Source organism: Chinchilla lanigera, unplaced genomic scaffold (genome assembly GCF_000276665.1).
Source record: "Chinchilla lanigera isolate Chin_1 unplaced genomic scaffold, ChiLan1.0 scaffold00052, whole genome shotgun sequence".
NCBI lineage: Eukaryota > Metazoa > Chordata > Mammalia > Rodentia > Chinchillidae > Chinchilla > Chinchilla lanigera.
The window spans coordinates 3,243,643-3,270,335 of NW_004955453.1; the positions used below are offsets into that span (position 1 = coordinate 3,243,643).

Sequence of the window (26,693 nt, forward strand, 5' to 3'; positions counted from 1 at the left end):
ACTCCAGGCAAAAACACAGAAGGCAGAGACCATCCACAGCTGCTTGTACTCGCCATCTTTGGCATTCCATTAATGTTCAAAAAGAAAAAAGAAAAGTAAACAGCTAAGGGCAACCTCAGAAGAGCAAAAAATAACCTAATATGATGACTACTACATAGCAGAAACTTATAAGCATGAAATGATTTGGAAGACAATTACTCATATAAATACTAAATAACCAAACAACTTTTCCAGTGCTTAAAATCTAATGTGCATGATTTGTTTAATTACATGTTTACATTTAAGACTTTCTTTTATGGCAGTTTGAAAGGAGATAAGAAAGAGTTAACATGAATTTTACCTGCTCCAAGTGTTTGAGACCCTCTTCATCATCTGGCTCTGTGGAAACACTGCCCATACCAGGAGCACCGATGACTGGTGTCTCAACTGGCTGCAGGGCAGGACTAGGGGCAGGAACAGGAGGTGGAAGTATGAGAAGAGGAGAGGCTGTGTCCGGAGGGAGCTGTGTCAGGGGCTGTTGGATATCCGTAACCATTTCTAGAGGAAAATAAGTCAGACTGATGAAAATCCTGAGAAATATAGATTCTCAGGAAGGTTAACTGCATTATTAAGTTGGGAAGCCTGCTAAATGGGCCCAACAGAAATGTGAACCCTGTCATGAACAGTGAAGCTACTTCTTATAGAGAAGTGTAGTATTCCTCCCAAAAACAACAGAATTACCACCACAGGATGACAAAAGTAAGGCTCACAATTTTTTAGGTTCTTCTATACGGTGCTACCTGTGGTGCTAGAGAATCTACCCAACAGTAATAGACAGGTCTCTGGCCAACAGTCAGACTAATCCTTTCTTTGTAACATGTCTCTAAATACTTATCAAAGCACCTAAATCATCTCCGAGAGACATGTCACAGCTCAGCAAAGCCTTTATTGCAAGTATCTATAAGAATCCTGAATAAGTGCCTATTTCACTATTTATTTCACAATAAATATAATTCAATACATTACATTTTTATTTAGAAGTCTATCTGCATAGGATAGGATGTTCTTCTCAGTACGAATAAAAATTGCGGAGGTATTTCCTATCAGTTGCTAATAGTTCTAACCTGTCAGTATGCAGGCTCTTGAAAAGGAGAGGAGGGGAGCTAGGCATACAGCTCAGAGAAACAGCACTAGTTTAGCACACACAAGGCCTTGAGTTCAATCCTTAGCTCAGAAGAGCAGAGCAGAGCAGAGCAGGACAGAGCAGGACAGAGCAGGACAGAGCAGGACAGAAGATGAGAGGATGTGGAAGTAATTAGATACAACTGCAGTTGCTCCTTTGAAGCCTTGTCTGCTCAATTACAGATAGCTTCTCCAAATCCCTGTTCCTCTCTTCCTTTGCCAAATGACTGAAAAGGACAATTATACATGCTGTTCCCACTTCCCTGCCACCCACACTTACTACAATGTGACTTCTACTCCCTACCTCTCCACAGAGCTCCTCTCTCAAAGACAGACAGTGATGCAAAGCTGCCAAACTCAAGACTTTCCCTACTTTTCCCATCTACACTCTTCGCAGCATCTGATGTTACCAAACCCAGTTCTAGGCTGAATTGTTCTCTTCCTCAGTTTCCCTGCATTCTACTCTCCTGACTCTAATTTATGTTACTGAAGATTTTTCTCTAGTTCTCTTCCTCTATCTAGCTAAAACTAGGAATTACCCATAGGTTCTATTCTCAATCCACTTTTCTTCTCACCCCTTCCCAAGTGTTAGTAATTTTTAAAATTCTTATTTTTCTCTGGCCTTAAATTATGCTCTCATTCACAAAGACTCTCTGGTCATTTCTACTTCTCATTAACACTTTGGAGCCAATGTTCAAATTGAATTCTCTTCTCTCTCAAATGTGCCCCTCAATTTCCATTCTCTTTTCCTGTAAATGGTACCGGAATCCTCTCATGCACCTCCGTCATCTTTGACTTTTCTCTCAATGACTAAGTCCTGTTAATTTTGAATCTGAAATCTTATCTGCTACTACCTCCCCTTTACAAATGCACTGCTCCGGAATATTATAGGTCATAGTCATCACAAGAAGAGATGATATATACTGCTATTGAATCTCAGTTCCAACTGTGCTTCTCACCAGCCTCCTTTTCACACCTTAGACCAACTCTAAATAAAAATAAAAGGTGATTTCCACCCACACTTCCATCCACCCCACATCTTCACTTTAGCTTTCACTGATCCTTGGTACTGCAATGCCCTCTCCAATTTGTCTAACTACACCTACACCTTTGAATTCCACTTATTACTCTAATAAGGTATGTTCAAAAATGACCTGCTTCTTGAAGCATTCCAAGAGTCTGCCAACACTGGAATCCTATCTTTTTTTGCCCTGGGTTACTGATATACACATGATTTAATTCCCTAGAGAATTAAATACTGTTTCTTACACAGTATTACAATTTTATAAAGATCTGTTCAGAGTTTGTACACAGTATTACAATTTTATAAAGATCTGTTCAGAGTTTGTGCTTACCTGCCACCCCCACTTTCTCCACCCCACCCGCAAAGCCAAATTCTACGCATGACAAATTACACACAGTGCCCCCATTAAAGGAATGTTAACCTTTAATGCCCATCTATGAAGATTTTCAAAATATACATGTCTGGACTCAACCCTGAAATTTCCCAGAATACGACCTGCAGGCATATCCGTTCAAGAAAGTAAACTACAAGTAATTCTGGGGGGTATAACTCAGAAACAACTTCTATGATATAAAAAGGTTTCCAAAGGGACAGGTCCTGTAGCACTTGGTATGGACAGATTCAAATACTTATTGAATTCATTCATTCCATAGCTTTCTAGTAGACAAAAAGCTGAAAAGAAAGTCTTGGTACAAACTCTGAACAGATCTTTATAAAATTGTAATACTGTGTAAGAAACAGTATTAGTTGGTCAAGAAATAGGAGAAAACAACAATTTAGCTTGGGACATGGACCAAAGAAGGTTTCAGGAAGAGAAAATCATGAACACAGAACAGGGCAGCAGCAATCAGCACCAAAGGCTTTGAGGCTGGTGAGTGGAATGTGAGGGAGACGAGGAGGCCAGCACTGAAACTGCACAGAGGGAAGCAAGTGCTCAATCATGCCAGATCGTACAGGCCTTGGTAAAGCCTGTGAATTTCATGATGAATGACTCAAACAACTCTTCAACATGAGACATTATGTGATAATACTTTTAATATATAATATGTATAAGAAAATTATGGAAATAAACACTGATATTGCCTAAAAATGTATATAGCAGTAATACTGGAGAATATGCTGCAAGCTTATTTTCTAGCAAAAGTGATGGACTTTCAGATCCCTTCATGTATTCTTTTTAGAACAAAAGCACTTTGGTATGAAGCAAGGCATACAAACAACCATTTGAAGAAAGGAAGGGCCTGGGAACGAAACCACTGCAGACAACCATGAACCCAACTTGCAAGATATTAACTCCATTTTGGTGAATTCTCAGATGAAAATATATGTGGAAAACATTCACAAACACATACCCTCCACCCTGTTGGGGACCTTCGCTGACAAACCACTTTCCACTCGAATCTCCTCTTCAGCTTTTTCCATTTGGTCAGTTTGGGGTTCATCTTTCCTTTCAAACTGTGATGCTTCCTGAGGCTGATGGTCTGAAGGAGTACCTGGTCTAGCAGAGGATGATGAAGTATGGGGTGTTTCTTCACTTGTTTCTGCAACACAAAATAATCTTAAATGAATTTAGGAAAGCTTTGGTTTGATAGAGGAGGAAGGTAAAAGACATAAATGGACCTTACCAACTTCTACTCTACCTGTTTTCTCTCCCTCTTTCTTATTTGTCTTATCAGGTTCTTTGGCCTCTTCATTATGGCTACCCTCAGAATCAGAGCACTCCTCCCCTTCCTCCACAGGCCGGAAGTCCATCTCCTGCTCTTCAGGTATAGGTTCTTTCTGTACTTTCTGTAGCAAGAAAATAAAACCAAAAGTCAAGAGCATATTTGGCTCTGGTATAAGGTTAGTCTCCATCATGACATTTAAAATAAATCTCTTACTTTAAGAGAGAGAAATGCTCCAGATGAGTCAAATGTGCCCATTTCTTCTTCAGCATCCTCTAAGCACCATTCAGGCAAGCTATCCCTGTCGTCATCTATGCTCCCACTGCCAGAGCGCACCCTCCGGTAGCCCCGTTCATCATCCCGATCTCGAAAGTCAAACTCAAACCTCCGACGTCGTTCCATGTGTTCCCGCCAGCCTGCAGAACAAGGGCCATCTGAGATGAGGAGGACACAAACCTTAGAAAACTTTATGATCCAGTATTTCAAAAATAAAACCATGGACAGGAAATAGAGGAGAAAACTATGACTGACAGGAAATTCAAATTGATCAACCTACAGAAGAGAAAAAATTAAGCAGTGAATGAAGTTCAGAACGCAGAGTTTATGCAATCACCATTAAGTGACGGCAGTGCTTACTGTCATCAAGAACTGGGCCACACAACATACTCTAAAAGCTTTAGGCAATAAATTTAAAATAAAGTACCTTGAAAGGCCACCCCACTTGAAGTATGCACTTTTAATAAGCTTTAGGTATCCGATTAATGCTGATATAGCCACTCATGTGGCCTACTCCTAGCTGAGACTGACAGCACTGGGTATCTTTCCACACTGAAGTTTATGCCTTTCCTGTTGCAGATCCTAAAGCATTTTCCTTCTTCCATGAAATCACTCCTATGGATAAGACCAGCTCACTATGTCAAGTCATAGTATCAAATTCATCATGCCTACTTACTAAGGCCAACTTCTCATTTCTAATTTTGACTAACAAAAACCCATAGAACTACAGCACTGACAGATTATGTTACAGAGATTTCTATATGGCCTAGTGTTCTAATTTTATGTGAAGAGGAAATTAAAACTCAAACAGAACAGGAACTATGGGAAAGCATCTGCTTTCCCACAATATATGTGGAATCATAGTCTCTTTCTCCCTTTTTCTCTTATTTTCCTCCCAGTACTGGGGATGGGACCCAGGGCCTCACACATGCTAGGCAAGCACTCTACTACTGAGCCTTATCTGCAGCCCTCCTCCTCTTTCTCATCTCTTAAGTCTCCCTAGAGTTTTTATTTCCATATAACATCCCCTTGGAACATTCCTAAGTATATATTACATCGAAAAAGAAAAGAAGTCCCTAAGAACAAGGATCCTACTTATGGTATTTTTCTTAAAAGGAACATGAATTTTTCTACTCTTGCTTGCTTACTCTGTGAGAGATACACAAAAGAAATGAGGCCAAAATGAAATATTCTTATAATTGAGGCCCAACTTGCTAGAGTCAGTGATCGAAAAACTCTAACTACAAAACAGAAGGTAAAGCATTAACCTGACAAACACAGGTAGCAACTTATAAGACACTAATAAAAAAGAGATTGTTCCCATACTCTTCAGCTCTACTTCTAACAACTAAACATTATTAACTCCCTTCTACGGGACTATGGAATTTTATACCTAGATTGCTGAAGTGTAAACCTAGAGTCATTATTCAAAAGGAGTCTTCGAGATCAAATGTTGAATTCCACAGTCCTGTCTACTACTATCATTTCTAAGCAGTCTAAGTATGCACCGCGATAGGAATCTATCCTTCTAGGCACCTGGCTCATGTTCCCTCTTACTGAGTTTCCTAAGTTCAGCCTCAGAGTGGATAGCTCCCTGTCCTCCATGCCCCCGACTCCAACTATATCCAGCTGTGAGCCCTGTTTTAATAAAATGACATCCTGTAATTCTGTTGTTCTCTTACCAATAGCCAATAAAACTACTAATAAAACTAAAAAAGCTTACTAAGGCTGATCTTTATGTGCCTTATATCTCAGCTTAAGACGCATACTATTTTCATAAAATCAGCCAAAATAACTACATTTACATTTACATAATTACTTTAAAATTTTACTCAAATTCTAATGAGATAAACTATATGAGATGTTAACAGCCCGTAACAACTGCTATAATCAGACTAAGTTTTAAAATTCTGGCTTAAAAAGTACATGTATTTCTTTTAAATGAATTGGTAGTGGGTTTTTTCTGACCCCTATGCTTTACCATCCTCCCAAAACATGTCTCTTAAAAATATGTGGATGGATTGGTAGGCATGGCGATACATGCCTACAATCCCAGCACTCAGGAGACTGAGGCAAAAGGACCCAGGAGGATTGCTGTGTGTTCAAGGCCAGCCTGAACTACATAGTGAGACCCTGTCTCAAAAAGACAAAAACAAACTGAGTTCAAGGTCAGACTGAACTGCATAGCAAGATCCTGTCTTAAGAAAAAAAAAAAGATGGTTGAGTTGAAAAAAGACAATATAGGACCAAATTCTAAGTTGTGAAGACAATAGAAGACAACCTAAAATTTCACTTTACTACCCTCTTAATAAAATTAACATCAGGCATTTGGGCTCAGAAACACTGCACATCTTCCAAAACATTCACCTTCTTTGTTTCTGACCAGCTGGAATCTCTCTTCTCCCTCAACTGAGATCGTGTCCATTCTTCACTAAATTCTTGTTGGCACCATAGTCTATACACCCTTTGGCTTGCAGTCAAGCTCAGCACAAAATGTCCCAATGCCTTGGAAAGGACTGTAACATTTGGTTGCCCAGGACACAGCCCAATGAGAACTGCCTGGATCCTGTGATGTAAACAATGCCCAGGACTGACAGAAAACCCGCCCAAGAGGCAGCATGAAGAGTTGGTATAAATGCATCATAACTCTACCTGCAGAATAACTTCATCATGTTTCTACCTACCCGTAAGTCCATAAAATACACTCAATGCTTGTTAAGATGTTCACTCAGATATGGCCTAGTGGTTTTGATGATATTTTTAAAAGTAAAAACCATTTACATTATTACAACTCTCTCTATTAAAGGCAAGCTTCTTTGGCCTGTGGCTATTGATAACATTACCATGTACATGAAACACAAAGGCATTGCACTCTGTATGCTCAAGTTCTGCATGACCCCACAATCCAAGCTACAGTTGCATCTGATTATCATGAGGTATTGAATCAGCACTTTGGTAGGGGATGAACTTTAACACAAAGCGCCAGTGTCTTTAATTACCAGCATATCTAATGTCCGAGAAGAACAGTTTGAAGCATTCTTAAGAATCCAACAGAAGAACTTTAAAAACTATTAATCACTACTATTCTCTTTCCTTTTTCTGAAGTCAGAGGAACAAAAGAATGAACTTGTGATGATGTGTCTGACCTGGGTTTAAAGTTTATTGTTCAAATAAGCACAAATCACATTTTCAAAAGGAAAAGAAGAAAGAATAAGTCTTTTCTTATTTGGAAAAAATACCCACTTGTAAAGAGGACACGTATTCCAAGTGTATAATTTATATATTTCTCAGTATTTTTCCCCTAACCCCCTGCCACTGTAAATTTTAGAGAATGCTAAGATTAAAAGATTAAGAGCTACTCAAACCTGAATGAAACCCTCTCTGCTACAATTGCAGGCAGGTGCTTTCCATTAAACTATACTCTTTGCCCCAGGAAAACAAAAGTGATTTCAATCAACTGAATAGATGTGTTGGGGAGTTTTTATGCTGCAATTTCTTTGTAGTAGAAAGGCTGAGTATTGTGGCATAAATGATCCTCCCCCTTTTTCTTTTTAAAACCAGTTTACCTTTTTCACTTAATCCCTACCACTGGTGTGTCATTTCTTTGCACACCCACATTCCGCTCAAGTGCACCCTATATCTACCTTTAATAAATCTTTCTCATTCCTCTCTAAAAAAAGAAAAAAAAGGTTCAACACTTTCATCAAACTATCACTTATTTCAGTCCCTTTGGACTTTTACATAACAAAATTCTTACCAGGACTGTGAGGCCGCCACCTCTCTCCATCCCTTCTTGACCCAGCTAGTCGCCAACCTCCATCTTCATCTTCTCCATTTTGTTCTTCTCTAAAGATTCGCCAGTTTTCACTTTCTGACCGAATAAATTCATGCTTTCTCCCCACTGATGCTGGTCCACTTTCCTCAAAATTTGGTCTCCCTATAAACAAAATAAGAAAACACTGTAAGTAAACATGTGTCCTTGTTTTAGTAAAGATTTTGAAAAACAAACTCGACACCTCCAATCAAACTTTCCACAAGAATAAGCCATTTTCCACACAGTAAAGATTCAATGCCTTGTTTGCCTGTAAGTACTATTGCCAGATAGTACTATTTGATTAATGAATACAGTATCTTAGGAAGGTGGATTGTCTACTGTGAAAATATGACCTGCCTTCTCATTGTGATCAGCAGTATCTAAGAGTCAAAAACCCCTGCCAGCTTGTGTCTCGTAATACTCTCCCAAATGCAGGCTGGATTGACTCCTAACAAACAGAATACACCTTATGTGATGAAATGCCACCTCTGATGCTGTTTTTAAAAACCTGTGGCTTGGATCCTGGACATGTTCCCCAAAAGAAGTCAGCTGCCATGTGGTGGAATACCCTGTGGAGAAGCTTACATGGTGAAGAACTGAGGTTTGCCATCAGAAAAATAAGTGAAAAGTGGATCCAACCCCAGCACAGCCTCATGACAGCCATGTCAGTGGACACTCTGACCACCACTACAGATTGGGGACTGAACCACATAGCTATTAAACTACAGCTGCTCTTGGATTCCTTCCCCACATTAAGTGAAATTATGTTTGTTGTTACCAGCCACTAAGGTTTGGGGTGATCTGTAACATAATCATAAATAATAAAAACACTCATCCATTTTTTTCATTTTATAGCTAACAATACTGAAACTCAGATTTTTGAGAGAGAATTGTCAGCAGAACTGTCAAAAATCACACACCACTTTATAAACAGCATAGATGGGATTCAAATGTTAATCCTCTGACCATTCAATAAACATTTATAGCACACGGAATGCCAAGTTCTATGGATCTGAATGCAAACATATTTCATGCCTGTCCTCAGGTCAGAAGATCTCCCAGGCTCTCCTGCTTACAGTAAGAGGGGACAATCCATTTTCACAAAGCAGCACTTTCATTATGACCTAATAAAAAATTTAGTTATACTTACGAAGAGAATTTAAAACAAATTAAGTCCTAATGTGTATAAATTAGAAAATAATGGAGAATAGCTTTTACAGTGTAATCAGTTAACCATAAATATTATGTGTGAGGCACCAAGCTGAGTCTTGGACTACAGTGCTAATCACATGATGGGACAGGCTAGTGGAATTACTCATTTTTATCATCTACTTGTACACCAAACCTTTGAAAAAGTAATCAGTGTACCGGTTTACACAATACAATACTAATGGCAAAATGTGGAACTCATCAAAAGCCTACTATTAGGGCTGGTAATGTAGCCCAGTGGTAGAGCATTTGCCTATCATGTTTGAAGCCCTAAATTTAATCCCTGATATGATGGGAGGGGTGGACAGGATGGAGAGACAGGACAAATTATCACTTTTTCTAGCACGATGAACTATTAAAATTTTACTAGCCAGGCATGGTGGCACATGCCTGTAATCCCAGAACTACAGAGGCTGAGGCAGGAAGATTGTTGCAAGTCCAAGACCAGCCTGGGCTACAAAGTGAGCTCAACGGCAGCCTGAACTGTATAGCGAGACCCTGTCTCAAAAAGACAAAAAAAGTTTTACTAAATAAAAAAATTAAAATTACTAGAAATCGCACAATCTTAAAAGCAGAAACTATTTACCTGTAATTAGCTTTAACTTTTTTTTTTAGAGACAGTGTCTCTGTTACCTAGGGTTGACCTCAAACTTCTGGGCTCAAAGGATCCTTGTGCCTCAGCTTTTTAAGTAGCTGGGACTGAGGATATGTATCATCATGTCTAGAGTAACTTTTATGTTTATGTACTTGCAATCTATACGTCTACTATTGTGTAATGCTTTTCATCTGTAACAGTAAATACTTCTCTACTACACACCTTTCTAATAATCCAAATAGGCACATGCTAATTTCATTTTGCTACTGTAGCATAAATGTATTAGACACTGTAACTCTTTGCCAGGAAGCAAGAAATACTATGATGAGTCTGGTGTGGAGACACGCACCTGCAATCCCAGCACTCAAAAGGCTGAGGCAGGAGGATTTGTTGTGAGTTCAAGGCCAGTCTGGGCTACATAGAGCATTCAAGGTCAGCCTAGGCTATAGACAGTTTTTAAAAGAGAGAAAGGTTGTACTACAAATGTGTACTAATTTTAAAAAGCAAAATTTTTAAATAAAATTTAAAAAGGAAGTATCTGCATGCATGTGTTTTGCATTTTTGAAATCTTTCTTCTGAAAGAACAAGGAATGAAACTTTTGAGTCCAAGTAACAGGCTTGACAACAGCATCAATATACCAACCACCATGCCAAAGAAGAAAAAGTGAAGTCAAACCATCAGACAGTATTTTCTTCCATTAGCAACACTAAATACCCCTATCTTTTAAAAATATTTATTATCTTTGTAGTTGTACAATGGTATACTAATGTGACTTAAACCTGAATTTTTCATTAAAATACTTTTTCTTATTGTTTTGTGTCTTCGTTTCCTTTCATGTGAACCCTTTACATATTTTTTCCTAACCTAGGAAGTTCTTCATTTTCTTTATCCTTGTAACCACACTGTGTACTTTTCATATTAGTAGCTAGGAACAAGAAGAATATAAAAGATAGATAGGGTAAAAATAAGAAAACTGTAGGAAGAAAAAAATCTGGCTTTTTTACTTACTGAAAACTATCTTTTAATTCCCAAACTACTGGAAAACCTATACGTCATAAAGTTTGAATAAACACTTATGCCATTTCTTCTTGTCAAAAAGAAATGACATGGAAATTTTATACATAAGGAGCACCAAAGACCAAAACCATAAAAATCATCTTCAAGTTACTAGACTTGGTTTTAAGCTCTAGCTCTAATTCGGGCATGGCAGCACATGTCTGTAATCCTAGCACTAGGGAGGCTGAGGAAGGAGGACTGCCAGTTGAGTTCAAGGCCAGCCTGGACTGCATGAAGAGACCCTGACTCAAAAGTAAGTTAATTAATTAATCTCAACTCACTGTTTTTTTTTTTTTTCGATCTGGGAATTGAACTCAGGACCTTGCACTTGCCAGGCAGGCACTTGTGCCACTGAGCTATATCCCCAGTCTCTAGATTTAGCTCTGATCAATATACCTTGTGAAGACCCAATTTCTCACTGGAAGAAGGGAATCTGAGGTGAAGCGGCCTGTGTTTACATGAACACTAGTCTATTCTAACACTGTAACAAATGAATTCAAATTTTATTACCAAGTACCTGTTTACAAAATAATTTCTAAACTCTACAATATATTTTTTCACTGATCAATTAGATTATTATACTATGACGTCTCTGGTAAACAAAGGAAAACCAAAATTACATATAAGAACGTCTTATCTCCCACCTCTAAGAGCAAATACCCTCAGGGCTTACTGTCATTTTCCTACCAGAACTGTGAAAAAGATTAAAGACCTTGTAGGTGGACTTTGCTCACCTCCCGCTGTTCCCCTTTAAGAAATTCTTTAATGGAAATATAACACTCTTACCAAAAACAGTACAAAAGTCACAAAGTACAATTTCCTGAATGTTCACCAAGCATGTAATATGCACTTAACAACCACTTTAGATTACAAAATCTGCACCAACAATCTCAACTACTAAGGCTCAAGCAGATGTAGTGTGAATTTGAGGCTAGGCCAGGCAACACAGCCAAACTGTTTCAAAATGAAATTTTAAAAAAGAAAAATTAGGAGTTCTCAGAAATCTCCACAGGCCCTCTCAAATGGCCCTTGCTAAGGTAAATATGATGATGTCTATTCTCAAATATTAGTTCTGTCTCTTGTTTCTTTTCCGGTACTGGGAATCGAACTCACAACCTTACGCTTGCCAGGCAGGCGCTGTGCCACTGAGCTAAATCCCCAGCCCCAGCTCTGTCTCCTTTGAACTCTTTTATATAAATGGAATATTCATTTATATCTAGATTCTTTTGTTGAACTCACTGGCGCTCCAATCACATTGTACAGCGTACAGGGGTATATTCGGCACTGTCACACAGGCTGTCACTGTATGCACATACCACAACGTGTTAGTCCCACTCTACTACTGATACACATTCAGGTCGTTCCTTGCTTTTTGCTATTATGAACTGTGCTGCTATGAACATTCTTAGATACAAATTTTGGTAAGCATATGTTTGCATTTGTTTGGTGTGTATCATACCTCAGTATGAAATTATTGTGTCATACCTTGCTCAACATTTATCATTATTACCAAATACTTTCCCAAAGAAATGGTACTGCATTACCATTTGTTTTACTCAAACCTCTAGCAAACATTAACATGACTGGCCTGCTCAACAAACAAACAGAATTAGCAAAACAGGATTAAAAACAAAGAAAGACTTAGACTTAGGCCAGGGACATACATGTAAACAAACAATCAGATACATTACAGTTGACATAATGCACTGATATACTTCATGTGATCTTCTTAATAACCACAGGAGATTTAAGGCAAACATCACCATCTCTAATGTTGTGAGGAAAGGAATACTTGTAGGGCACTTTCCCAAGATGGATCAAATAGCTGAGTTACACCATATCAGAAACAGAACCCAGGCCCCTACTAATCCAGGGTTTACTTCTACTACACTGTTCTTAGTAGTTTATTCACAAATCAGGCCCACTGGAAGCAGCCAGAAAAATGTATGAAAATTTCAATACAAAGAGGACGATCTAGGATCTAAGTCTAAAAATTTCAGGCAGTAGGCATGTCATTCAAGGTATAACTTAGGGACAGAGTGTGTCAATATTTCTAAAAGGGGAAAGAAGGAACTAAATTTATTCCAATCTTCTTGCAGAAGGTTACACACACCTGTAATCCCAGTATTCAAGAGGCTGAGGCAGGAGGATCATGACTTTGAGTCCAGCCTGGGTTACACAGTGAGTTCAAGGCCAGCTTGGACGACAGAATGATAGCCTGTCTCAATCAATAAATCAATCAATCAATCAGCAAGCAAATGAACAAACAAATTTAACTTATTAATTCATAAACAAAGTGCTTTAGAAGTAAATTTAAACCAGACATGGTAATGCATGTCTGTAGTCCCAGCACTTTGGGAGGCTGAGGCAGGAGGATCACAAGTTCAAGCCTAGCTGAGAAATTTAGCAACTTTGTAAGACCCAGTCTCAAAATAAAAAATTAGTTGTATGAGAAAATTAGTTGTATGGGTTGTGTGTGTGTGTGTGTGTGTGTGTGTGAGAGAGACAGAGAGAGAATATGTGTGTGTAACTCAGTACATATGCCCTAGGCTCAATCCCCAGTAACACAAGTAAATCTAATTAAATAATTTACAAATTCACGTGCAGACCAAATATTCCTAACCTACAGTCAATGAATGAGCTCAGGATTGTATAACCCTGAACTAGAAGCACACTGTGAGCCAGGATAGTTTTCAGTCTTTTTCAAAGAAAAGGATCTAAAGCTTTCATCAGTCTTGAAAGTGTCTATGACTTTCAAAAGATCGAGTAATACAGACTTAAAATATTTCTTCAATTCAATATAGGAACTATGACCATTTTATGAGAACACTATACCACCATATATAATACATTTTATGTTCTCACATCACAGTAAGTCTATGTATAAAAGGTGCTAAAATATGTAAGCAGCATGTCACATTTAATGTCCCCACTGATGATAAATACTTGTCTTTGCCTTTAATGTATTAAATCTAAATAGGATTCTTCTAAAAAAGAAATTAAATTAAAATGTAACACTGGTGTTGGCCTGATCCGACTGAGTGGATTCCTAAGGAGAAAGAGCAGTAAAAGGGCACCTGTGTGCATGTTTGACCCACGGCCAAAAGTGGTGTTTATGGAAAACTTCAGATGGAGCAAGGAGGCACTCAGCCAACAAAATCTACAGCTGTGAGACTTGGAGCTTACAAAGTGCCCAATCTCCAAAAGCAGAAGTGGAATTATGGGGCAGACTTTGAAGCTTGTTTATGTGCAAACTTTTGCAACGAGACTTTGTATTCCTCCATTCAGATAAATGTTCCCAGATCAACACTAGAAACAGGTCCCAACACTGAAGAAAACACTGAAAGTGTACCCCACCCTAGTACTGCTATTTACCCTCCCCTAACAATTTACTTGTAAATAAAACTTAGGGTGGTTAAGATAGAGAAGTTTAAATTCTATACCCACATATTTGCAGCCTCACCATGGAGGGACAACAACCTGCTCTGCTGGTTAACAAGACTCCTGAAAACATAGCAGTTCCTGGCTGGAAAGGAATGGAAAGGCTTTTTGAGCAGCTGGCCATCTGCCCTGTTCCCCACAGTCCTCATGCTGTCTGCAGGTACACACACCCAGAAGCTGCCTGACATCTCTGGAGTAGGCTATCACTAGCGGGGCTTAAGCAAGCAGAACTGAAAGAAACCAGACACCTTTGAAAGAAAGCTAAATATACTATGGAAGAAGGAACCCAAGAGCACTTGCCTCACATGCACAGGACTCTGGGTTCAACCTCCAGCAAATACGAAATGAAAATCAAAAGGTAGAGCCAAGAGGAGAAAGGAGAGGGCAGAAGGAAGGATAGACAGACCAACAAAAGTACAGATGGGAGATTACACAGGCAGGATATGTATCCCAACAAATGCTTTTTTTTTTTTTTTTTTCCTCAAGAAAAATGCAGTACATTTGTGTGTTATACACTGAATTACTAAAACCAGAAAGAAAATCAAATACCTTTGGGGACTGAGAATTAGATTTCATTAAAAAAATTTTTTTTAATTTACTTAGTCTTGACACATGGCTTAATCATAATAATTTTAAATAAAACATAAATCTATCAATGAAAAGGTATGTTTCATTTTATCTTCACTCACAGAATAGATACTTTAGAAGGATCTCCAATTACCTCACTGTAAAACACCTGAAACAGAAATCACAAATTCTGTTTAGATGCGAGGGCCCGTGTGTTTTAGGGTGAAGATGGCTTCTCACCTGTGACAGTATCAGTTTGATCCTAGCTAACCTGACAACCTCAATCAGAAATGATTATAAATAGACTGGCTGCTGCCTCAGAAATGCTCTCTGCCTGAGTGGACACTCCAGAGCTGTCTACAATAGCACACCTTAAAACTGGAAAGAAAAAAAAAAAAAAAAAATCAAAACAAAAAAAACCCAGGAATCAGACAACAACTGCACTTGAGACACTTCTTTCTAGTTTCATAGAGGACCATTTTTGCAAAATCATTTTTGTCTTAAGATACCCTGAAATGGAGTATATTTGAAAGAGGATTCTGGGTGGAGTAAAACCTTTTGCTATCTTGCCTACTATAATGTCTACTGAACACACACAGCAGATACACTCAGGTGCTTCTGCTTTCTACAAGGTAGTATTGTACTACACTTGCTTCAGTATTTTTGTTATTGTTTTCATTTTTCTCCAAGCAATCAGTTGGCTGTGAGGTGAATAAAGCACAGTTCCTGCTAACATGCAGGGAATGAATCTCACACTGTAAGTCCTTCCCTTGTTGCCATCATCGTCCCTAGTTCTAAAGGTCAAAATTTCCCATGCTGTGTCTCAACTTGTACTGAAATGTTTGGCAATAATAAAGAGGAATTAATATCTTTTTTAAATTGTGGGGGAAGCAGAGGAATCTACAAAGACGGATTTCCCTTTCTAAGTAGCATTATATTGGTCTACATTAATAATTTTCCCAGCAGGCCTTCCATGATTCTACTTTTTAAACAACCACAGTCTTTGTTTCTCGATCCTCTTACATGTGACATTTGATCAAACTTTTAAAATTAGCAGCTAACAGAGGAGAAAAGTACTGCTAAGGTATTACACAAAGCCGTACCTCAGCTCATTTCAAGATTGCTACAAACTAGATCACAGACATTTCCCCGCTAAACACTACTTCAGTACTGAGTTAAATTCTGTTCCCTAAACACCGTGTTTTACTCTACTTCATTACACTTGTCAGTAAAACACCCTCATCACTAAAGCAAGTTTTAGGAAACAACTTCAGTCCTTTCACACAGTTGTGCTGTTTAACGATAAGTAAATACAAGGTAACAATTTGATTTCTAATCAAAGCCTTTTTATACAGCCTTTTCAAAAAGTGTGTTTCTTTGCAATTAAAAAAAAAGTTCAGTAATCTAAATCACCTAGATTACTGGTTTTGGAACTAATGATAGCCATTCTTACAAGATGGAATAGAAAAAGAAAACTAGGAAAATCAATTCATTAATTTATGCCTAAACATCCTTATCCAAATAAATCTTCCCCAAAGAAATGGTGGAAAAAAAGATTAGTGAAGGAGATATCTCACACTTCAACATGCTATATAAGGAAAGACGGCTGAAAGGAAATCTTGCAGGGAACTTTATCCCTTTGAACTTTCAAATAAACTCTTAAGTAAGATTATGCAAACTTACTAAAAACCGGTCCTGATTAGAGAGAAAAAATGCACCCCTTCTCCAAGTCAGTTCTGGAGGCTTTCTCCAGAGTTGTTAAGGTTTGTGTTGGGTAAAGAAAGACCTCCTAACAAACCAGCATTCTTTTCCACATGATCAGAGCTAATTGGCCCCCCTGCAGACTAAGTGACCAATCACATCAGCTTCAGCTGAAACCAGCCCCCACGACAATATAAACACAGGAATGTAAGCTGTAAAGCCAGTCCCAGAAGAGAACCTACAAACTACACCTGTAAGTTTAAAGTACCTGATCAGAAACAGGCTCTGCAGGCTTCCTAAGACCTACCTTGGCAGATAGGCTGACCACTGCAAAGGAAGTGGTGAGTACATCAAATAACATTCATTTTTATTTCTTTCTGGGAAAGAAACTGACTGGCAAATAGAAACAGAGCTAGATTACTTCCAATAGATTTTTAAAACAAAGACATTACCTACAGGGTGATACATGAAGGGTCTTTTCTTCCTTAAATTTTAAAATAAGAATAGCACCACTGAAAGTAGAAATGGAAGTTTACCTGTTACTTTGTTAAATATATAAAGATTCTCCATTATAATGTATGAGTAAAGGAGAAAGACACTAGATAAAATTTAATGTCTTTAAAAAACAGTACTTCTTTGGAAAAGATTATAAAGTAACACAAAATAAGTATACAAAAATAAATGCTAAAAGAATAAACCATTTTCTCTTTTGTTTTGAGAAAACTAATGAGTATCCTTATTTTAAATCTTTTCAAGCAAGGAACTATTGCTGAAATTAGTGAGTGCTTCTGCAAATAAAATATGAAAAAAATCTGAGCTTATATAATAGGGTTAGAATTCACACTGTTTGTCCCAATTACAGAGGGCAGGAGAGATGATTACAAGATTCTCGACAGTCTTAAAGTGTGTATAGCAGACATGAAAACACACTGTATTCATTTAACATTTGTAAGTATGCCTTATGTCTTAACTGTTTAATATGACTATAGTATCACTTTAAAACATAGCAACACAAAATTTTAAAGACTACAACCTAATGAGAACAAAACTATTATTTTGACAACCAACAAAGTTGTCAAACTATCATATAACTATATCTGTTATAGTATGTACTGTAAACACCATCCATCTTTTATAATATGCACTACTTTTCCACCCAAACAACTTATAAATGGGTAAATATTTTACAGTCCATACAGAGAACTACAGAGCATACCTTCCTAACTTTCCATTCTACTTTCTAAATGGATCACTTGATGAGAATCATATAAACAATCAATATAAACCAAGGCAAATACATTAAAAAAGCACTTGTGGGCCTGTAGGGACATAAAAATAACTTGGAAATAGTATACACATGCCTGCCCATTAGGTACTTTTGAATTTGATAGTAAAGATACTATACATCCAGCAACTTTAATGTAATTTTTAAAAAACCATATCAGCAGACACAAACATCACACAAGACACAAAAAGGAATGAAACTGTATAGAAAACATATCAATTGAAGGAACTGGAAATAAGCTTACAAACTTACATAGCCTGAAGATATCATGTTATCTAATTCCCTCTTACCCCTTTCTTTGTTTCAATCTAAGGACACCTAGCAAAGGAGACCAGGTGGCTTGCCCAATAACCAACAGAGACAGAGCCTGATGGCTGAATCTCCCATCCCGTGTTCTTTCTACTACACCACAGTAGCTATATGCATCCAAATAGTTATTTAGAGTAACTTGTTAAGTGGGTACCCAAACACTTCTCTCAACCATTTGCCAGCACAATTCAAATACAGTCCAACAAAGACACTGCTTCACTGTTTTGATACTGGCCTTTAGACTTCCCTGTTCACTGGTTTGTCCATGTTAGTCACTAATTTAAAAAACAGAAAAAGAAAAAGAGAAAGAAACTGCCAAGAGCCTAAAGTACACTCACTGCAAAAATTGTTGGTAACAATCTCAAAAAAGCCCAAATTAGAATGATTTTATAAGGCATAGTACAAAGAAACCCTCTCTCTCTCCATTTTAGAAGATTCTTAATAAAATAGGTTGAAATCATAAAGAATTATGGGCTTGTTCTTCCTCAAGCTTTTGTCAAACACTGAGCACTTGCACTTAGTATTGTTCTACTGTTGGACAGTGGATACAAAGGTAGAACAAGAACCAGTGTACAGCCCAAAAAAGCCATTTTCACTTAAGTAGGAACAAGAAACAAAGGACAACAAAACTGTCCACATACGCTGTGAAAGGAACCAACTATCTTTCATTGTTATACCCTTTCTATTCAAGTGGCATAATCTTTTCTTTTTAAAACTGTGTTGAGTATATTTTTATAGTTATCTTATTTGGCAAAACATAACACTGGTATGCTACCTAAGAATTCTCTCTAAAACTATTTCAGTTTTTACTGGTCTGGGGAATACAACTAGACTAATAACTCTGTACTAATTTCCAAGTCTTGAAAAAAGTCTTCCTAAAATGTAAATCCATTTCATACCTAAAAATTATAGCTCTGAAGCTAATAAGCATTCCTGAAGAACAAATACTCGATTCTTCAATAAAACTAATCACAAAGGCTAACCAAAGTTAAATGTGTGTTTTGGAGGCAACACAGCACTGAATTCAAACCCAAGAGTGCACAGAACTAATATCCACAGGTACTATCCTTGTGATCTTATGAAACTCACTGTGCTTCAGTTTCCTTATCTGTAAAATGGGAATAACAGTAGTATTTAATACTATGAAAGCTAGAAAATGTTATTCAGAAGAGTAAAGCAATTAAAGCTTAGTGGAGCTTATTCCATGTCAGGCATTGCCACCTGGCTTTACATGAATTAGTGGTTACAAACTATTTGATATGATTCCTGGCACAAAATAAGTGATACATATTTAGTATGATTAATCATTACTATCATAAGAACCATGTCTAAAATTAATGGTTTAAGTTAGCTGAGTTACAAGGGCAAGGACATCAAATCTTGCTGAGACACCAAAGAATTACAGATAACACAGTATAAAAGTGTAGTGCCTATGAAGATTTTCTTATTATTATTGTTATTTATACATGGACACAGATCAGGTCTCCTAAAACATTTAAAGAATCTAGTAAAATAAAGATCACTGAGTATGGTCTGGGGGTTTGGCTCACTGTAGAACATTTGCCTAGCAAGTGGGAGGCCCTGGATTCAATGCTTAGCAATAGACAGACAGACAGACCAGAAAGAAAGGAGGAAGGGCGGAAAAGAGGAGAAGGCCATGCTACGGAAAAAACACACACACACACTACATACAATGATTATGATAATTTGCTGGGGTAATAAATTATAAAACATTAATACATTGCCATAAAGTGAACAATCTATAGCTCAAAGGTCTCTAGTATCACCAACAAATATTAAATTAGCTTCAGGACAAAGGGTAAAGTTGTATATAAAATGCTGGCCAATGTCCAATCCCAGTCACACGGAAAAGCAGTCTCCAAAGTGCCAAACTCCCTAGAAAGAAGGATCTAGCAAAGCCAGGAACCCATGTCACTCCACCTGTGTCCAGGGCCCTTCTTAAGCAATATTCAAAAGGCAGGAAGGGATAAGCAACACTCTGGAAGGTATCTACTTCTGTAAGAATTAGCAAGGAGAAGAGTCAAATACAAGTCAAACACAACTCCAAAAACTATGGACTCTGGCAAGTAAGAGAGAACACTCATGGGAAGCAAGCCACATTTCCTGATCTGTTCCTGGTAGACTCTTAGATAAAAGTCTTAGACACTTGTCATACGCAAGGATGGTCACAAGAAAACATACAAGATTTCTATTCACCACACAAACACAACCAGTGGTGAAACTGTTTACAGTAGAAAACTGTACTTGTTACCTTTTTCAAACTACCATTTGATTCCTTAATGACTATGTTTATCGTTAAACTCTTGCAGCTTTTTCTTCTGCCTTACTTCTCTCGAGGGTAGTATTACTGAGGTGTGGCTCAGTGTAGAGCACTTGCCTAGCACGTGTGAGGCCCTGGGTTCAATCTTTAGCACAAGACACAAAGACAGGAAGAAAAGAGAGGAACTGACGGAAGGAAGGGCCATGCTAATAAGTAAAATACACTAAATAAAATTATTATGACAATATGCTGGAGTACTAAATTATAAATCATTAACACTCTAAAATGTTTTAAAGACTACAATATGAAGCTGAGATAACGAATCAAAATAAAGTGAACAAAAGTCACCATAAAGTGAACAATCCGTACCTCAAAGGTCTCTCTAGTACCGTCAACAAATGTTAAATTAGCCTCAGGACAAAGGTAAAAGTTGTATATAAACTGCTGGCCAATGTCCAATCCCAGCCACACAGAAAAGCAGTCTCCAAAGCACCAAAGTCCCTAGAAAGAAGAATCTAGCAAAGCCAAGAAACCATGTCACTCCACATATGTCTAGAGCCCTGGGTTTGTTCCCTAAGATGGGAGATGGGAAGTGAGTGTTTTCTACACATCCTGACCTGGAATTTTTTATTTCAAGAACATAATTATCTCTCCCACTCCACGATGTAATCAGAAGCTAGAATATTCAAAAATACAGCATTCACACTGGACATGGTGGCACATGCCTGTAATTCAAAGCAAGCAGATCATTGCAAGTTCGAGACCAGCCTGGGCTACAAAGTGAGCTCAAGATCAGCCTGAACTGCATAGCAAGACCCTGTCTCAAAAAGACCAAAAAAAAAAAAAAAAAAAAAAAAGCATTCCATCAGCCAGGGTAGAGCAAATCCATGAGTATGTCCATAAAACAAAACAAATCTACACAATCTATAAAACTCAAAATTATAGACGCATACATTAGAATTGTACATCTCTAGAAGCTTAGCACAAATATGTCCTATCCTAGTACTAAGTTGAGCTTTAAAAGATTTATGGACACTTTAATACTACATTTCCAAGTGATTTCTATTTATTTATACAGAAGAATATTTATTTACTTAGACTTGTTCCTTATCATTAGGAATTATTCACTATTATAAATTAATTATGGGAAGCTGTGCTGGGTGTGGTGGTGCAGACCTGAGGCTGAGGCAGGAGGGTCACTATGAGTTTGAGAGCAGTCGGGTACACAATGAGTTCAAGGCCATCTTAAACTACATAGCAAGACCCTGTCTGGGGGGACAGCTATTTCTTACACATAGTAGTTGGTCAGATCAGTATACTTGATGCCTGGACTTGTACAAAGAAGATACAAGGGTATTAAAGAGGAACAAATCATACACCTTACCCTCCTCAAGAATTCTAAAACATACATGAAAATGTTAAAGTATCACCAGGCATGGTGGTGCACGCCTGTAATCCTAGCACTCAGGAGGCTGAGGCAAGAGGACTGCTAGGAGTTTGAGGCTAGCCTGGGCTCCACAGTGAGTTCAAGGTCAACCTGAACTACACAGCTACACCCCGTTTTGAGGAGAAAAAAAGAAAAGAAAATGTTGAAGTATTGACATTTTAACACTTATTCAAGGAAATGACAATAGATATCCTAGGGTAACATATGATTAGCTAGCAAGTGAGTATGACTTGGTCAGTAAATGTATCCTTCTAAAAGCTCCTCGAGTTGTAGTCAGAGAAACATTCTCAAGAAAGCAGAAAGGAGGTTTAGAATTCATGAATATTAACTACAAAACAGGTAAGGGCTGACTACTTCATTCTCGATTTCAGAAAATCACAGCCTGAGATGGAACGCAGTAATTGCAAAGTTATTGCTCCTCTCCTAAGTCATGGACGCCAAAGGATGGTCACCAAAGACGGTCACAGCACCCTTCATATGGATGGCGCTCAAAGAGGTCTTGCGTATCTTCGAGATGTGTGGGGAATCCTAATAGACATGCGCTGGCGCTGGATGATGTTAGTCTTTTCTGCTTCTTTTGTTCTTCACTGGCTTGTCTTTGCAGTGCTCTGGTATGTTCTAGCCGAGATGAATGGTGACCTGGAACTAGATCATGATGCCCCACCTGAAAACCACACTATCTGTGTCAAGTATATCACCAGTTTTACAGCTGCATTTTCCTTCTCCCTGGAGACGCAACTTACAATTGGTTACGGTACCATGTTCCCCAGTGGTGACTGTCCAAGTGCAATTGCCTTACTTGCCATACAAATGCTCCTAGGCCTCATGCTGGAGGCTTTTATCACAGGTAATTTGTCTTTGTTCTTAAAAATAACTGTAAGCATTCTAAAAAGGGTATTGTCAGTTATAAGCAATTCTGTTACAGAACAACTTATTTGTTGTTTCTTTTTTGGTACCAAGAATTGAACTCAGGACCTTGAGCTTGCCAGGCAGCTGCTGTGCCACTGAGCTATATCCCCAGCCCTACTTATTTGTATTATTAGCAAGTGCCTAAGAAAGAAAAGCAACAGTCTAGGGCAGAACAATAAAAATGTATAAAGAATGTGACACACTTGAAGTTTATCTATTGGATCTACTTAAGGGAAAAGACGGCCATTATAACACTAACTTGCAGGAACATCCTATGCCAAAAAGGAATTGATAAGAGGTTTCAAAGTTTTTCACAGAAGCTAACCACTTTGTTAAATAACTGAATAAACATGTTCAATGCATATTTTGATAGTTGTATTACCTAACAGAGGAATTTGATTTTTTTTTTCTGCTTCTTCGCTTTGCTATTATTTTCTCCTGAGGTCATCGTACCCAATACTAGTGAGCCCACAGCAGCAGCACACCCAGCATTATATGCTGGATAATATCCTTAGAAAAATACACTGAAGAGATGGCTATGAGGGTAGGAAGTTTTGCTTCTGCAACTGGTAGCTAGCTGGGTGTGGTGGCGCACGCTTCTGATCCCAGAACTGTGGGGCTGATGCAGGAAGATGGCACAGTGAGTCCCAGACTGGGCAGCTTAGTGATTTAGCAAACACTGTCTCAAGCAAAACCAAAATATGCACTTGGCAGCATCTATGGCTCTCTCCTCTAATAAAGTAAAGCTAATGTCCTTCGTATATGACATATACAATTTTACAAAAAGAAAACCTGGCTTTAACATACTGTCCAATAATAATCTGAGCACTACCACATCACGTGAACAGTGATCTGGCATGAAGTCCCAGGGTGCTATCAACCACCTCTACAATCTAAAACAAATTCTGAACTTCTATAAGAGTTCCTACCTTGTGTCACTTCTTGGATAAATTTAAGGGACCTGACAAGCTAGATGAAGAAATCTAACAACTCTTTTGCACTAACCCCTAAGGGAATCTGACTCACTTCCTTCTACTATGAACATGGGGTCAGGGGTTAGAAGGTAGGTATGGTGGCACATGCCTATAATCCCAGAACTCTGTGGGAGGCTGAAGTAGGAGGGTTACAAATTCAAGTCCAACCTCGGTAACTCTGCAACTTAGTAAGATCCTGTCTCAAAATAAAGAGAACTGGGATATAGCTCAGTGCAAAGACCCTCAACTGAATCTCCAGTACAGCCCAAAAAGAGGGAGGGAGGGAGGGAGGGAGGGAGGGAGGAAGGAAGGAAGGAAGGAAGGAAGGAAGGAAGGGAGGAAGGGAGGAAGGAAAGAAGGAAGGGAAGGAAGGAAGGAGGGGAGGGGAAGGGAAGGGAGGGAAGGGAAGGGGAGGGGAAAGGAAGCGAGGGAGGGGAGGGGAGAGAGGGAGGGAGGAAGGAAGGAAAGGGAGGGGTGGGGAGTCGTACGTGCAAGGACCAGTATTGCTAGTAACTGACAAAAATCAGAATCATAGATACTTTCCCATTAAACTACAATACTTCAGAATCACCATATTTAAATCCATGGCTAGATTTTACTATTTAATGCATTGGTAAAGTACATATAATTTTATACTATATTTATTTAATGTTCAGCTGAATTTCAATATATTTCAATATATTTGGTTTTCTCTATAGACATTTTACTCTTAAGCCACTTAAAAATAACTCTAGTAAGCCCAACCTGCCAACAGGCTCTGCTGCACCTAAGTGATTAAAAAGGCTTTATCTAGCCCGGTGTGGTAGTGCATGCCTGTAATCCCAGCACTGCAGAGGCTGAGGCAGGAGGACCAGCTACAAAGTGAGCTCGAGGCTAGCCTTAACTGCAAAGCAAGATTCCCCCTCTCTCTCATACACATACAGAAGGCTTCATCTAAGAAACACTCTACATAGGGGCACAAGAGGGTGTACTTAAAATTGTGTATTGAAATCATCTAAGAGTTCCCCCAATAAAAAGTTGTATGTAAGTTTCAAAGTTAAAGACTTCTCCAAGTAATAACTCCTACCACAAATCATTGTACTCTTAGTCTAGTCTCTACTTTAACTTGAAGTTATCTGGTTATAACCAAATTTTATTTGTTTTCTATTACTTTTACATTTCCATTAACAATATCCATTTTGAAATTACAGTTTAACAGAAATAAATGTATACTCTAAAAAATTCTGCAGGCCAATGAGACTACCCAAAATTAAACAATGCACTGAGTTCCTGACTATTGGAAAGTATAGCACCAAGAAACATTTAACTATTTGATACACTCTTCTCAGAAAAGGTACTGCTATTTAAAGTTTTCATTCTAAAAAAATGGTTTCTAATTTAGGTGCCTTTGTGGCGAAGATTGCCCGGCCAAAGAATCGAGCTTTCTCAATTCGTTTTACTGACCTAGCAGTGGTAACTCACATAGATGGTAAACCTAATCTTATCTTTCAAGTGGCCAACACTCGACCCAGCCCTCTCACCAGTGTCCGAATCTCCGCTGTTCTCTATCAGGAAAGAGAAAACGGTCAGCTCCACCAGACCAGCGTGGACTTCCACCTTGACAGCATCAGTTCAGAGGAATGTCCATTCTTTATCTTTCCACTAACCTACTACCACTCCATTACACCATCGAGTCCTCTGGTTACTCTGCTGCAGAATGAAAATCCTCCCCACTTTGAATTAGTTGTATTCCTTTCAGCAATGCAGGAAGGCACTGGAGAAATCTGCCAAAGGAGGACATCCTACCTACCATCAGAGATCATGTTACATCACTGTTTTGTGTCTCTGCTGACCCGAGGTTCCAAAGGTGAATATCAAGTCAAGATGGAGAATTTTGACAAGACTGTTCCTGAACTTCCAACTCCTCTGGTCTCTAAGAGCCCACACAGGACTGACCTGGATATCCGTATCAATGGACAAAGCATTGACAATTTTCAGATCTCGGAAACAGGACTGACAGAGTAAAACTTATCAATGGCACCCTATTTTTAATATAGTAAATATACCTGGCCAGTTATGCAGCTACTTTTCCTTCGCTGTATCTCATGTTTTCTTTTTCTCTCAACGCTGATTACTTTTCTCTGAGTACATCATGGCAATCATGCTCATGCCCACCAAAAACAAAAAACAAAAACAAAAAAAAAAATGGCTGAGCTAATAATACACATTTTGAAAACAAAACATTCTACCTTACAAAGTGTGTATCTGTGGTTATCTACTGAGATCATCTTGACAGATATATTTAAACAGAAATGCTGCTGGTCAGTTTCTAAGGATGTAGTATGATACCAGTAATGAAAGAGTAAAGTGGACAGAAGTTTAACATCATGGAACTCTTTTTAAAAAATCAAGCATAAATCTCTCATTTCATCTGCAAATTGAAGCAACAGTCTAGTTCCAAACTTAGCTCCAGGGGTGGAAGACAATTTCACAATATTGAGGGAACATCCTTTTACAACTGTTACTTTTTTCAAGATAGCAAAGGTGATTCTTTTGATTCTTTATACTACAAAACTAGGGTAAGTATTATCTCCTTCATTTTAAACAGCTAACAACAAAAATTCCAAAGAAAAACAACACAATACAGTTATATATAACCCTACAATCACTGCAACATGACAGCAAAAAGCATGCATGTTCTCTTCCTTTTTATGACACACTCAAAGACAAAAAACCATGACAGCTCTAAATAACTCATAAATACAAATAATATTTAAGTTTTATAGATATAAAGGTTTAGTATGATATAAATCAGCTAAGAAAAAAAATCTCCCATAGATAAAGCAAAAAATAATTAGGCAACAAAGTATTTTCAAACTGAAATTCCTGTTTCCAACATCAAATAGTTTTTTCTATAAACACAAAATGAGTGTTTATTCACCAGTAGGAGGTTGGACTGGATGATCTCTATTATTTCTTTCCAAGTCTAAAACTCCTTAA

The 26,693-nt window shown here is 38.1% G+C and overlaps 2 protein-coding genes across 3 annotated transcripts in view; one reads left to right on the forward strand and one right to left on the reverse strand.

Moving 5' to 3' along the window:
- The window catches only part of Gigyf2 (GRB10 interacting GYF protein 2), a gene marked incomplete at its 5' end in the record, with an annotated part of 99,949 nt that overhangs the window by 42,050 nt on the left and 31,206 nt on the right, over positions 1 to 26,693 (reverse strand). Inside the window, 5 exons of the mRNA XM_013519902.1 lie at positions 341 to 537; positions 3,538 to 3,726; positions 3,811 to 3,973; positions 4,066 to 4,283; positions 7,883 to 8,062. Coding sequence (XP_013375356.1) covers positions 341 to 537; positions 3,538 to 3,726; positions 3,811 to 3,973; positions 4,066 to 4,283; positions 7,883 to 8,062 — 947 coding nt within the window. The remainder of the gene's footprint in view (positions 1 to 340; positions 538 to 3,537; positions 3,727 to 3,810; positions 3,974 to 4,065; positions 4,284 to 7,882; positions 8,063 to 26,693) is intronic.
- Kcnj13 (potassium channel, inwardly rectifying subfamily J, member 13) lies at positions 16,282 to 25,752 on the forward strand. 2 transcript variants are annotated; one of them, XM_013519903.1, is made up of 4 exons: positions 16,282 to 16,850; positions 22,203 to 22,327; positions 22,436 to 22,678; positions 25,096 to 25,752. In XM_013519903.1, exons 2-4 carry the CDS (start codon positions 22,219 to 22,221, stop codon positions 25,716 to 25,718), a joined length of 975 nt encoding a protein of 324 aa, XP_013375357.1. In that variant the 5' UTR covers positions 16,282 to 16,850; positions 22,203 to 22,218; the 3' UTR covers positions 25,719 to 25,752. The 2 variants fall into 2 exon arrangements, with proteins under 2 accessions (XP_013375357.1, XP_005395421.1); XM_005395364.2 differs by having other exon boundaries at positions 22,203 to 22,678.

Coding starts and splice junctions, on each gene's coding strand:
- Kcnj13 (XM_005395364.2), top strand. CDS start 22,219: ATGGAACGCAGTAATTGCAAAGTTATTGCTCCTCTCCTAAGTCATGGA. Junction 22,679..25,095: donor GCTGGAGGCTTTTATCACAG/GTAATTTGTCTT, acceptor TTTCTAATTTAG/GTGCCTTTGTGGCGAAGATT.